Here is a 14,327-nt window from a genome sequence, read left to right as displayed (position 1 = left end):
CACATGAAGCTGTCGGTTAAAAAGAGTTAGCATGCAATTATAACTCCATGGTAGCAAACATAAAAATAACCTTCAGGTATTCATCCATCTGATCTATAAGACTGGTGAAGAACTCATAAGCATCTTGCTGTTCACGTACATAAAGCTCTTTGTTCCACATCTTGAAGATCTACAAAATTTAAGTGCATATTGTACTGTCATTGCTTCAGAGCCTTCTTCTATAAGTCCTTGAGGTAATTTAAAATTCAGCAGTAATAGAAACCCAGCGATATTAAAATGGTTTTTGTCTCTCCAAATATAATGCAAGTTTTCTGACATGGCTGGGCTAAAATCCACATGTTAAATCTTGGTGAAGGGGGAAGAGGAGAGAGGCATCAATTAACTGAACCAATGAAAGGGAAAAAATTACCTTCCAGAAGTTTTCAGGTACATAATACTGTAGTTTGCTTTCCATCAGATGACCAAAGAGAGATTGAACCTGATAGAATACGCTGTCATCAGGGTTTTCCATATCATCATCAATCGAAAGCAAAGCCTGTAAAAATATATGTAACAAAGTTTTTAAAAAATGCATCACATTGAAGAACTAACAAGCAGAGTTACTTCCCAACGGAATGTTCCTCATCTTCCCTTACGTAGCTGCTAGATAGCATACTATGAACAGGTTGCTTACCTGTAACTGATGTTCTTTGTGTGGTTACCTGTGCAGTCACACCAAGCATGCACAGACTCAAACTAGAGAAAATTCCACAGCTAAGCTTAAGAAGATTTTTTTAAAGCACTGGCAATACCCATGTTTAGAGAAGGTGGAGCTGAGTTCTTGCTCAGTTCTTCCCCAAAATGCAGGAGACAAACAGGAAACACCTGTTGCGGGGAATATGGGTAGATCATGCGATTGCACAGAGGACAACTCAAAGAACATCAGTTACAGGTAAGCAACCTTTTCTTCTTCATGGTCTCTGTGAATCACATTGACGGGATAAGACTACCGAGCTGACCTATCTGGAAGTGAAACTACACGTACCTTATGGAAATAAGGCATTCAGTACAGTTTAAACAAAAGCCATGTTCTTTCAGACCCGAATGTCTAAGGCAGAGTGATGTACAAAGGTTGAGGATGTGGCCAGGTCATTGGCTTCCAGACATCTGAAATAGATATGCCTTCAACAAAAGCATTAGATCTTGCCATGTCCCTAGAAGAGTGGCTTGTAGGATGGTCTGGTAATGGCTACTTTGCCAGCTAGTAGTAAAGTGAGAGTCACAAAGATATCCACTTGTTTATGCTTTGAACCTCCTTTCCCTTTAATTGTGACATAAAAAGACATGGGGATTCCTATAAAAGTCTGCTGCTCTGCTGAGACAGAAGGCGAGGGCTTTGTGTTCGCAGGGCTCTTTTCCCTACTGAGGAAGCATTTTTGAATAACACTGGTAGAACTATGAGTTGGTTGAGATGAAGAGCTTAGCACCTTTAAAAAATAAAAGGGGGATAGGGGCACAAGATCACCTTGTCCAGGTGAAATGGCCCCAGCATCTGAAGGGGAGATGAAGGGATCACTTGTGAACTGAGAGGCCCGATATGATCAGGGCATGAGCTTTCGTATTTTCAGCCCCCAGGAGTGTTCTGTGCCATAAACAGGGGTAGAAAAAGGATGAGCAAGGAAAAGGGGCAAATGGAGACAAAACAAACACACACGAAGGTCTCCTGAATCCCCAAAGAAAAGAAATGACTTGGAATGGGAAAAAATATGCAGTACCTCAGGAAGTCCTGGCTGCATATAGAGCTGCTGGAAGACTGCATTCATGTAACAAGTGGCTCCACCGTTCTTCAGTCCCACAAATCCCGAAACAGATCGACCATCTACTGGTGGGAGATACTGGAGGATGTGAACAGAAGGGGAAAGAAACTGGCTTAATTTACCGCATAGAAGATTAAGTATAAGCTAATATAAAATTCTATCCCAAACTGAAGATTTCTAGTTTAGAGACTTAAAACTGTCTGGTCACTTCCCCGTATTACTATATGTCATTATTGCATGCTGGTAAGACGAGTTTGGTCTGTTGTTTATTAATTACACAAACATAATTTCAGTGAATAATTCTACTTGCATCAAAGTAACCACTTACTTACATCAAACTCTTTGGAAAGAGCTGGATCGAGCTGGTGATGCATAGAAAGCAGTTCTTTTGTAATAAGCTGAAGATTGGAAGGTGAGCTATCAGCCAACATCACAAGCACTTCATATGCTGCTAATCGACTATTCACTGTGCTGCATCTACAAAGGGAGTAATACAAAGCATCAGTGAAAACACTGCATTTATTTTCTTTTCCAGTAAATTATTTGTTACATCAAACGACCTACTTCCAGCAGTTACTGAAAAGAACTGAAACCAAATCTAATGCCTATCTGTGCAGACCAACTTTAAAACCATTATTCATTTTGCAGTCTACAAGGGATCTATTTATTTATCATCACATTAACTTTTTAGTAAACGACAAGTTCTAGAGCATAGATAAAAGGAGGATTTGTGGAAAAAACTGGTTTTTTAATTAAATCCCCAAATTTCAGGGAATGAAATAATTTACTTTAATTGGTGTAATTTACATAAAATTAAATAGTTTATTTCTGGATGCAGCACTCAAAACTAGGGGGAAGGGGGACTGAAGAGCAGTGTACATCTGAGCAACAGAAAGGTACCTCTTGGTATTGTACTGTGTGAAACCCTGTTACATTCATTGTGTTGTGGGCGCTGTGAACGAATTCCGCAGATATTCCTTGTACTTCTTAGAGGAACAAATGCATTGCTATTGAATTTGGGGCTGAAATGTCTGGACTGCTTCCACACAGATAATAAATACCAGATATGCCTTATAAACACTGGAAAGGAGTTCATGACTGGTTGTTTAATACCGTCTAAAGAGCTTAATGACTTCAAATTTGAAAGCAACACCTCCTTGTAAAAGTTTAATAAAGGGCCTATGGGAGCAATACAGAATTATAAATTAAGTATACTTTCAATGTCTTCCCTAGTAGACTCCTCAGGGACCATACTAGTTTCCTGCTACTTAATTTCCAATAGTCTCAGGGAACAGAGACAACATCTGAGTGCTCCTTTCTTCACTTGTTGAAACATTAGTGATATGTTTAAACGTAAAACAAGGAGACTTCAAATGACTTTTATTATTGTCAATAAGCTGAGAGTACAAGCTTTGAAGACAATTTCCTCCCCACAAGTCTGCAGTTCTTGTTTACCACCAACAATGCACAAATACTCTCTTTACTTGGGGTGAAAGTCTTGCTGGGTAACAGCAGCACTGCCAGCTTGAGAATGGCTGTTCAGGATAATCCGAGATGCTCGGAATAGGAAGTCATCTAATAATGGTTTGATTAAAGAAGAGCCTGTGAAAACAGCATACAAAAAAAGGCAGTGAGCTGTCTTGGGAGAGATCACTGTTCGGTGCCATAGCATATAAGGTCCCAATTCAACCCTCTGAAACATCCAGTTATAATGACCTCCAGTAGCACAACTAAGAAGCCTCCTTAGAGAACAACTGCTAGTTAGAAGAGACAGCACAGGACTACATAGAATGAAAACAGAACACCGCCAACCACATTCATTTAAAGGTGTTGATTTAGGTATATTTTAGGTTGCTCTATTCAGAATTAGACTATCTGTTATCCTCCTTAGAACTTGTAAGTCAAAATGCAGGGAAAAACTATTTAATAAAATTATACCCATGGCATGTTTTTACAGACAGCCTTTTAAAACACAGAAAATCATTCCATGGTGAATGAATCATGCCATTATTTGCAGGTAAGCAGTCTGGTTCAAAGATTTTCCTTCTCGAAATGCCACTCAAAATATCACAATGCATCACTTACAATATCACAATGCATCAGGCAATGTCTGAGAAGACAGCTTTATAGTTTGACAGATCTTCCCATGAACAAAAACTTGAAATTTGTTAGAAAACACCAAATGGACAGGTACCTACAGCTGTGAGGTGGCAAGGTGGCAATGACCCATGGCTACTTCTAAAGATAAACAATGCCATGGCAAAAATCAAGACTTCAGCCTACAACAATCACTGATTTTAAAGTATTTCTGGATGCACTGCTGCTCCTGGACCTTCAACCTTCTGAAGTACCCAGCAGTGCTTTTTACCAAAACATCCTGGAGAGAAGGCTGTAGCCTCTCTTTTGCTATCAACTGGTTTACCTAGATGACTACCAATCCAAGGCTGCCTTTCATTGGCAGGAAGCCGAAGTCCGCCAAGAATGCAGAAGCCCAATTACTGATGGGCTGGCTTTTCAGGAACACACATTAATGTTCCAGAATAAGCAGTTAAGACACTGAGAGGTTTTACAGCTAAGGTTATGCTGCTAGAGTACGTGTTTGATGTTATTAACAGTCAATGCTTTGGGAATAGTGAGCAAAAAACTGAAAATGAACTACAATAGTGCCAAAACACTGGTAACCCTGAAGATGTACCATGAGATGGCTGCCCACACTGCCAAACATGACAACAGAAAGCCATTCAATTTTGATTAGCAGGGGAAGGACCATTCTTTCCTCACCTCCTGGCTTTCCACAAACTATGCAAAACTGAATTATTCACGAGGGCTTTCCTTCACAGTTACTGTACTGTACAAAGTGGTTCAGAAAGCTACTTGGGTAAAGAGTTAGGGACTGTGGTCTATACTACTGTGTACAGTTTATACTCCCTGTTGCTGTAAGTAGGATCCTACAATGTAATCTGTGCATTGTTTAATGTATCATGTTAACACTTATGCTTTGCTTCAGTTTTTTTGGTTCCACATTTCTACAATCCAAATCCTACAGCATTGTTCGCTGGATATCCCATCCTGTTGATTGTATTGATATACTCTGTGTAATCTGCCTTGAGTCCCAGTGAGAAAGGTGGACTATTAACAGTGTTAATAAATAAATTAATTTACTGCTTCCCTGCAACAAGATTCAAGGCAGCCCCTGAACTGACATACTGCTGGTCCAAACAGTGAGGAAGGAAGAACAGGGAATAAAGCTTAATGTGTTCTAGAAGTCCATAACTGAAAGATATAGTTACCAAGCATTTCCTTCTCTGCCCCACACAACGACAGCAGAGTCTTAATGAGCCTCAAGTGTCCAGCCAATAAAACATTGTCAGCTTCACTAGTTTCACACTCTGCTGCACGGGCTGGTTCGAAGTTATCCAACCAGGTGATCTCATCCTCCAACATGGCAGCTGGGCTAATCTTTAGCTGTTCCATTTCTGAAGCTAAGTAGTGAAAACAAGGGGAGGAACTTCAACCCACAGATACCACTGACAGAACAACACAAAGGCATCAGTTTAATATGGTTTAACCTAAGAACAGGTATCTAGTTTAACATGAACTTGGCTCTACGGGCTGAAAATGAAATGACATGATTAAGCCATGTTGAGAACATTACAAAGATATAACACAGAACAATACCTGAAGTCATTAATGCCAACACTATTGAGCATGGCAACAGATCAGGGACTCTAATGCAAAATTAAGCATTTAAGCATTTAAATTAAGCTTTTCAAATACTCACTGAGTGCCTTAATGGACAGCTCACTCTCCTACACATTTTCCCTTGATGGGAAGAATACCATAGACCTATCCTGTCAGACTATTGAAGCTCTAGAAAGCAGCATGAAAGAGAAAAGGCAGCTCTGTGGTGCAATTTCCACCCACAAGAGCAGAGCTATAGGTGGTTCCTGAGCACTGCTGCTTTTAACCTGACAAATACAGAAAATGCCACTCATCTTTTTTCTCAGCTAGTAATCAATCAAGGCAAGTAACAAATTATACATTATAAGAACATAAGAGAACTACTGTTCTAAATCAGACACATAGTCTATCTAGTCCAGCATCCTGTTTCACAGTGGCCAACCCTTGAAGGCCCACAAGTAAAGCACAGAGGCCAAAACCCTATCCCCGCCACTGCTGCTTCTGAACACCAGTCCCAAATAAATGGTTAACAGAAGAAAGAGGAAGAAAACACAACAGCAGCAACAAGGATTAACTTAGTTTGGTAGCAAAGTAATTTATCTTTTCTCCAGAAGCACAACCACTTCCTGAGTCCTCCTTGTAGGGGTGATATACTTAAAGTTCTATTTCTGCATATGGGCTATTTTCTTACATATTTTACTTACATGTGAGATCATCCAGTAATTGGCATCTAAGATCAAAGTACTCTGTACACTGAGCCAAGAGTCTAAAAACAAAATAAGACAGTTGATACTGAGAAGATTTCCTAATAAAGCGTTAGAAATATTTTGCAGAAATTTTAATTACATGTACTTTATCTGCTGTAAAATAAAGATTTGTCAGGAAAGCCAGCATGATATAGTGTTTAAGGTCTCAGTCTAGGACCTGGGAAACTATACCATGGTCGAATCCCCACTTGCGCCACGGAAATTTCCTGGGTGACCTTGGGCCACTCACACACTCTCAGCCCTGATGCTGGCAAGTATTTGGATGGGAGACCTCCAAGGAATGCCAGGGGCGTGCTGCGGAGGCAGCCAATGGCAAACCACCTCCAAATGTCTCTTGCCTTGAAAACCCTATGGAATCGCCATGTCAGCTGTGACTTGATTGCAAAAAAAAAGATTTGTCAAGGGTCTTAGTATTTTTATTTCAAGATGGCAATAATGCACTGCTCATGAGGACAATGATGTCGAGCCACAGGTAATATGCTGAACAGCTTAAAACACTTTTGTAAAAGCATGCTGAATTTTTGCTGCTTATATTTAACGCTGAACTTTTCCTCCAATAATTTCCAAACATTCGACTGTGTGAACCATTACTACTTACTTAAATTCTAATGTAAGAGAAAAAATGCTGAAGTTTAGGGATTGGGCTGCAAGCTTTAAATAATGGAGACGATTGCCTATACTAATTATTTTGTCAACTTTCTATTATTAAATCCAAGAGCAAATGAGTGGAGCAGAGAACCTGCCTCTAACATTTGGCAGTGCTAGACCTCCAAACATTCATCTAATCTTGTTATTTTCCCTGGGCACATCAAGGTTTACAGCTTGCTATAAGCTTCAGCAATCTCACTGATGCCTAATTATATGAAAGCACCCACAAGGGGGACCTAAACACACCCTAATTCTCTCCTGATTGTCATTTTTTTTTCATTTTCACAGTTCACTGTTCTTATCTTAAATAAGCATTTCAGACAAATGCTTGGAAAAACATGCCTCCTCCAACTTGCCTCTGGTTAATTCCTCTCATGATGCTGGTAGGTGACCAAAGGGGCAGCTGAGCCGTAAGGATGACGCTCAAGAGAAACTGGTTTGGCTTCTGCACCTCCGGGTGAGCCGATGTATCTGTCTGACTGAGAGTGTACAACTGGTCACAGGCAACACGACGGATCTGGAACAGAGCAGGAGCACCCATCAGAACTTGAAACAGTTAGCAGTTTTTCCTTGTGTGAGTAGCTGTACCCATTAAGGATGCGAGGCATGAATAGAACACACAATAAACCCTGCCAGAAAACTCTTCTGAATATAAATGCAAACCACTCACTTCAGCACTTGGAGAGCCAAGCAAGATGTCTATGATGAAGTCAGCAACGCAGGGAAGGTTGTAGAAAGATCCTAAAAAAAACAACCACCCCTGGGTTATTAATTTGTTACACAAAATAGCACTTTATTTAATACCGCTCATGTTAATATACATTTTACTTAAAATATTTATTTAACAGCATTATGGAAAAGACATATAAAAGAAATGCCTATTAAAAAAGCAAGGGGAGAGTTGGATGATGCATGGAAGAACTGGGTATTTGCAACAAAACAGAACGTGATGATAACATATAATATTAAGGCTTCTGTAGAGCCCTGCAATTAGCCAGTGCGCCCCAGATTTACCCAGTTGCTGACTGCGAAGCTGTAGGCATGTGACTAAGAGAGACAAGGCCTCGCCAGCGATCAGTGCATCTTTGGTGGATACAGAATGTTGCCTCACGCAGATCCCAGCATGCAGAGCAGTTGGCTCTCCTTCACTTCCTGAACTGCAATTGCTTCCTATAAAGCAAGGGTAACAGGTGAATGGATTGCAAGGATTTTCTCAAAGCTTTTCGAGGCTCACATTGATTTAGACCTCTCAAGTGAGGACAGACATAAGAGAACTCTGAATACCACATTGCTGAAGATGTCAGTGAGCAAAACTTGGTTTTTTTTATTCACTTAAGGATGTGGAGTACCTGAGCTGCTAAGCCGGTTACGAATCCCAGCAGGAAACAGGGTGTTACTTTCTTTTATAGGCTGGCTGCTTCCCACTAGGTCAAGCCGTCCTGCAGCAGCCGCCCACGAGAGACGCATGAAACAAGCCAATGTGGAAGTGAAGTCATTTGCTTCCATGGTCTGAAATAAAAGGAAATTTCTTCCTAATTTAAAAAGCTTAGCATGAAGAGGCACTTGTAGCTTCCTCCAAATCCAATGAGGATGAATTGAAGCAGGAGGGTGGTATATTTATAATACTTTTATCCACCTTTTCAACTAAGGTTTGCGAGATTTCACTAGAGGTGGGTAAGCACGCGTGTGAGAAAGAACCTCTTATCCCTTATCCCTGCCCCTCTAGCTTGGCTAGGCCTTAGTATTCTTGCAGCAGAAACTATGATGTACACTGCTTTCCAGTCTTGGTTCCCTAACTGATCTTTTTTCCAAGCTCATCGTTCATCCTAAAACTGTCTTTCTTTCCTCTTCTGGAGTAACTTGAGAATTTCCTAAATTGCCCCCCATCTCACAAATGAGGTTGTGTTATCTTAATGCTTATTTCCTCTGCATTCTCTACAGTATCCACACAACAGTCCTCAGAATAGGAAGAGGCCATAAGGCAGTAAAGTAGACACCAGTCAAGGGGAGGGGTTTCCAAATGTGAGGTGTCACCACTGAAAATCCCCCATTGCTGGTAGCTACCAGCTTCACCTCTGCAAGTTGGAGAACACAGAGTAGGGATTGGGAAGAGGATCTTCACTGGCAGGCTGGACAGTATGGGAGGATGTGAGGTACCTTAGCCCCAATTTACACATTGTACTTTAAAGAGTACTCTAAATTGTGCCCAGAAAAACCAAATCTACTAGTGCAGATCCCTCTAACACCTGACAACAGTCTGGCTTCCAGATCTAGAGAACAGGAAAACAAGAATGTTGCTTCCTGTTGTAGCCACACTGCCACACTTACTTGTATGGCAACCCGTGCAGCAGGAATGATCTCCTCCACTCTGATAGAAGACCTATCTGAAACAGACAGCTGCCGGTAGGAAGACTTCTCTGGGGTTCCACAAATGGACATCTGTCGGGTAGACTGTCGGCTTATATTTCGGAACGGGCGTGAAGAGAGTGCTTCTACTCCATATTTAGCCAGATCCTCATCAAGTAAGGTAGGCATTGTTTGCCCAACAAGCAAAAACCTAAACATAAAAGCATGAAATGCTATTCTGAACAATGAAAGTAATTGCATATGAAATTCTAAAATGTCTAAGTTTATTAGTACCATATGTATCTACATTATCACGTACCTTGCGAGCTGCAGACAGATGGAATAAACTCCCTGCCTGGTTTCATAGTCTACTTCTGAGGGGATGGAGTCTCTTTGCATAACATTCACCACCAAGCTGGAAAACACACATTCAATTTTATTTAAGGTTTTTTCAAGATAGACTTTCCCCTCACACATGATGGTTGTTTGAAGTAGATTTAGCAGGCTAGCATCTGTAAACTGAAGATTTTTCCACACAGGCAAAGATGAAAGTTGATACTTGAAAGCTGCACTTGAAAAGATTCAAGACTCACACGCTGTTATTTTTATCAGTATAACACAACCATCCTTGTCTCACAACCTGAGGCTGGCTATCCCTATCTAAAGGTAAGTATAGATTTTGAAGGCAACGGCACAGTATGTGTCTAGTTATTTAGATGGCTTTAATGATTAGCTCCTAGGTTTCTCTGAATTATGAAACATGGATATTTATGGTTCTTAAATGGACCACCTAATGGCATGGGGTGGACATAGGTGGGAAGAAGTCTTACAAAGTTATCACTACCAGTAATTCTTATGGTTTCAAAAACTAGGACACATGTTACATAATGAATTTTCTCCAGTGGCAAATGTGGGAGTTTTCTGATCTGATCTGGATAATGTGTTCATATTCCAAATATTCTATTGTTGAATTATATTTTTCTAAGTTAGTCAGATATGAGAAAGTAAATGGAGATGTTATCTGAATCCTTTTAAACATGCCATTTCCTGAAAAGAACTTGGCAGATACTGGCTATGAATGGGCTCCTTATATGAGACACACCCCAAAAATCCTTCCTATAAAACGTATTGGTATACGGGTGTGTGACAGAAAAATGAAAGAAGGCATATTATCTAGTAAAACACAAACTGAAAGAAGGGAAATTATCTAGTATGATTAAAATGGATTTTGGCTGCCCCCATAATACTTGCAATAACTTCTTAAATATTTCACCACAAGTCTAATTCACAGAATTCAATTTCCTTTGAGCTGTGAATATTTAATTCCACACGACTAGAAAATGCCAAGGGATTGCTCAGTTGACAAATTTTCAAAGGACTAACCTCAGCCCACCTGCTCTGAGAAAATTTTCACAAAAAGATTTGGCACAATTTCTTGCCATCTCATCATCTGCTGTAGGCATTAGCTTGGAACTCAGGACCTGAAAAAAATTAAGATATTTGAGAAGTTGCACTTTCTTTAGGCTAGGCAATCAATAATGCCTCTCTCATACACACACTGAAGGGCACAGCATAGTTCTCTGTCAGGTGTGCAACAATCTGTGAAGTCAGCCAAATCTTTGGATACTTAAATCTGGTAACTGGAGCAGTGAACGGGCAAGACAGGCTTTTCCAAAAACTCGAAAAACATCTCAGATCTGCAGAAAAAAATGTAACATCTAAAAAAAAATACACTGGGGGTTAAATTTTTTTAAAAAATGATAAATGGAGCACCTGTAGCTTTAAGAAACGGATTTCCTCAGTGGCTGTTGCTAGGCAATCACAGCATTCCAGGCTTCAGTTCCTGTGAGTAAAAGGCAGGGAGAAGGGGCAGGGCCCTTTTCAGGCCTATTTTGGCCTTTGAGGGAGAACTTACTGGGGCCAGGCCTGGCTAGGGTTGCCAGCTATAGGATAGGAAATTCCTGGAGATTTTGTGGTGCAGTCTGAGAAGGGCAGGATTTGGGGAGTAATGAGGCCTCAGCTGAATACAATGCTATAGAGTCCACCTGCCAAAGCAACCATTTTCTCCAGGGGGGACAGATCTCTGTTGTCTGGAGTTCAGCTGCAATTCTGGGAGATCTACAGGTGCCACCTGGAGGTCAGCAACCCTAGGCCTGGAAGTAACTTCTGAGTGACTTGATACCACCTGACTTTCAGGACTCAACTAGGCCTTCTGATAAAAAACCAGTGTGGTGTAGCCAATAGAGCTTCAGAGAAGGGGTTGGGAGAACCAGATTCAAACCTCACTTGGAAGCTCACTGGGTGATTTTGGACCAGTCACATACTTTCAGCCTAAGCTTGTTATGCAGATAAAAAGGAGGAATGGAGACTAAAGTAAGCTGCTTTGGTCCTGCTTTGCTCCCCACTGTAGAGAAACACTGTAGTTTTCCAATGCAGAGGTTGGCCGGGGGGGTGGGGGAAAGATGAAAACTTAAGACAGAGGGACTGATAAAGGTAGGCTGGGTGTTGGGTGGGAAAGAGAGGATTGCCAACTCCAGGTTGGGAAATTCCTGGAGATTTGAGGGGTGGAGCCTGGGGAGGGTGGGGTTTCAGGAGGGGAGAGGAAAATCAGAAGGGTATAATGCCATAGACTCCACTCTCCAAAGCAGCCATTTCCTCCAGAGGAACTAGGGTTGCCAACTTCCAGGTGAGGGCTGTGATTGTATCTGCTCTCAAGGTGACAGAGATAAGTTCCCCTAGAGAAAATGGTGGCTTTGGAGGGTGGAGCCAATGGTATTTTACACTGCTGAGGTTGCTTCCCTCCCCACAAGTTACCCTCCCAAATCTCCAGAAATTTCCCAACCTGGGGCTGGCAACACTAAGGGGAGCTGATCTTTGTAGTTTGGAGATCTGTTGTGATTTCTGGAGAGCTGCTGCCACCACTTTTGCTGTGGGAGGGGGAGCAGGTGGGGGGCCAGAAGAGTGATGGGGGGGCAGAAAGAGAGAATGATGGGGGGAAGGGCAGAAAGAGAGAAACGAGTGATGGGGTATGGGGGTGAGGGGCAGAGACAGTGACAGGCATGGAGGAGAAAAAAGGGGTGGCAGGAGGGAGACAGGACAAAGAGTGAGAGACTGAGGGAAGTAGGGAGAGAGGGGAGGAAGCAAAGGAGGGGAGGAATGGAATAGCTGTTCCCACAAGTTTCTTGAGCGTCCCCACTATCCTCTAAGAGTGTTATTCAGAATTAACTGACTATACTATAGGACTTTTTCCTTTTATCATATTAGTCAATTTCTTTACAAATATCCCTCTTGAAACACATTAATTAACACAACAAGGAATCCTTTAGCACCTTAAAGCCTCATGAAGTTCTTGCAAAATGTATTTTAAAGGCCAGCAGAAATCTCTTCCATTTCATGAGAGCAATTATAAGATATTTTAGTACAGATTTAAAAGATTGCTATAAGGGCGATTCCAAGATGGTGAGAGAGTGGGGGCTGAGTAGTTGTAAAATGAATGTTTCATTGGGAAGGAGGAAAATATGTACCTGAGCAAGAGATTAAAGAGTCACTAAACAAGGTGGCCACATGAAAGTCATGTGGGTTTGGAAACAGAATGCTAATAAACAATGGGTTTTTTTTCTCTTACTGGATTGAATTTTCCCTGCCTACATTACTGAACCTAGACCTTTAAATAACAAATACATCTCAGATTGTTGCAGGCTCCATAAAAATTGACTTGTTAACTACTGTGCCAATTACGGTAAGAACAAGGTATACATTTTCTTTTACTTGAAACACATGTATACCTCCCGCACAGACATACTCTTACCTCAAGATTGTAGAGCACTCTAAAAGTAGACATTCCTGGAGCAAAAGACCTGAAGAGGCTTTCAAGTATTGAACTAGCAGTAGGCTGGTGTTGATGCTTTGTAGACAGAGATGGGGATTTTGAAGACTGAGAATTTGATTCAGACAATAATGTTTTCTGAAAAGAGAATGCACAAAGAACCGTGAATGGCAGGCATTTTTAAAGCATTGCCTTTTATAACCATTGCAAGCATTTCCAGGAGTCCTGAGCTTCCCATACCATGAAATTCCCCAGTTGGACATTTTGCTAGCACCTGAAAACTGCCATTTACCTTTTTCTGAGCCCCAAACAATTTAACAGAATTTTTGTTTATCATTGTTCTATAATCTATATCTCTTTATTTAAAAATTGAGACCAACTGAATATGCTCCCTAACCCATACCGATTTTATGCAGCCTGGAATTGGATCAAGCAGTTTCTTTTAAAAAGTAACTGTATTTAGAGAGTGAAAAGCAAAAAAATTCAGCAGCAAGATTTAAACCAGGCTGCTCAAAATATTCAACAAGAATGACCACCAAACAAAGCACACAGTGTTCTTAGCTCCCCTTTTTGTATACCTTATAAGTGTTGTAAGTTCTAAGAGTCTACTTGCCTGTGAAGGAAAATAACCAGCATTTCCATCTACATCTATAACTGTAATTTTAACTATAACAACTACAGCCCATAAAACCACATAGGTATATATGTTCATACAGGGCTAATTCTACTGTAGAAATTATTGCAATCATCAGCACTGTCCATATTTCAAAGAGGGTAAAAAAAAGGGAAACAGGGCTTTGTTTCCATGTACCAATTCTGTGGGTGCAGTGAATGAAAGTCATAAGAAAGGCCACGCTGGATCAGACCAAGGTCCATCAAGTCAAGCAGTCTATTCACACAGTGGCCAACCAGGTGCCTCTAGGAAACCCACAAACAAGACAACTGAAGCAGCACTGTCCTGTCTGTGTTCCAAGTCACCTTCTATAACCCATTTAAACATGCAGACTGAATCTAAGAAACAGACTTGTAAGTTCAGCTGAGGCAACTAAGAAGGTCTCATTCCAGTTTGCCAATACCTTACACGTAGTTAGTCCAAATGCTCTATAACTGCTTGTACAAGATTACTATAGACAATAATACTCTACACAACATAGGATTCTGTCTCAACAGGGCTAAGGACTTGCATGATAGCAAAGGGTTACATGAGCTCATGGCTTAAAAAGAAGCCCATTAAGGGCAACAGATTCTGCAGCATCTTTTAAG

The 14,327-nt window shown here is 41.0% G+C and overlaps 1 protein-coding gene across 1 annotated transcript in view; it reads right to left on the bottom strand.

Annotated features, from left to right (window-relative positions):
* USP24 (ubiquitin specific peptidase 24) overlaps positions 1–14,327 on the bottom strand; it is a 112,033-nt gene that overhangs the window by 37,083 nt on the left and 60,623 nt on the right. The window contains exons 30-44 of the mRNA XM_056844066.1: positions 13,047–13,202; positions 10,622–10,719; positions 9,558–9,653; positions 9,221–9,449; positions 8,242–8,401; positions 7,907–8,062; positions 7,563–7,633; positions 7,249–7,409; positions 6,182–6,243; positions 5,087–5,278; positions 3,281–3,398; positions 2,129–2,273; positions 1,755–1,874; positions 410–535; positions 71–169 (exon numbers count right to left, since the gene is read on the bottom strand). Coding sequence (XP_056700044.1) covers positions 71–169; positions 410–535; positions 1,755–1,874; positions 2,129–2,273; positions 3,281–3,398; positions 5,087–5,278; positions 6,182–6,243; positions 7,249–7,409; positions 7,563–7,633; positions 7,907–8,062; positions 8,242–8,401; positions 9,221–9,449; positions 9,558–9,653; positions 10,622–10,719; positions 13,047–13,202 — 1,989 coding nt within the window. The remainder of the gene's footprint in view (positions 1–70; positions 170–409; positions 536–1,754; positions 1,875–2,128; positions 2,274–3,280; positions 3,399–5,086; positions 5,279–6,181; positions 6,244–7,248; positions 7,410–7,562; positions 7,634–7,906; positions 8,063–8,241; positions 8,402–9,220; positions 9,450–9,557; positions 9,654–10,621; positions 10,720–13,046; positions 13,203–14,327) is intronic.

Source organism: Euleptes europaea, chromosome 2 (assembly GCF_029931775.1).
Source record: "Euleptes europaea isolate rEulEur1 chromosome 2, rEulEur1.hap1, whole genome shotgun sequence".
Lineage (NCBI taxonomy): Eukaryota > Metazoa > Chordata > Lepidosauria > Squamata > Sphaerodactylidae > Euleptes > Euleptes europaea.
This window is presented reverse-complemented; position numbering and strand designations above follow the sequence as displayed.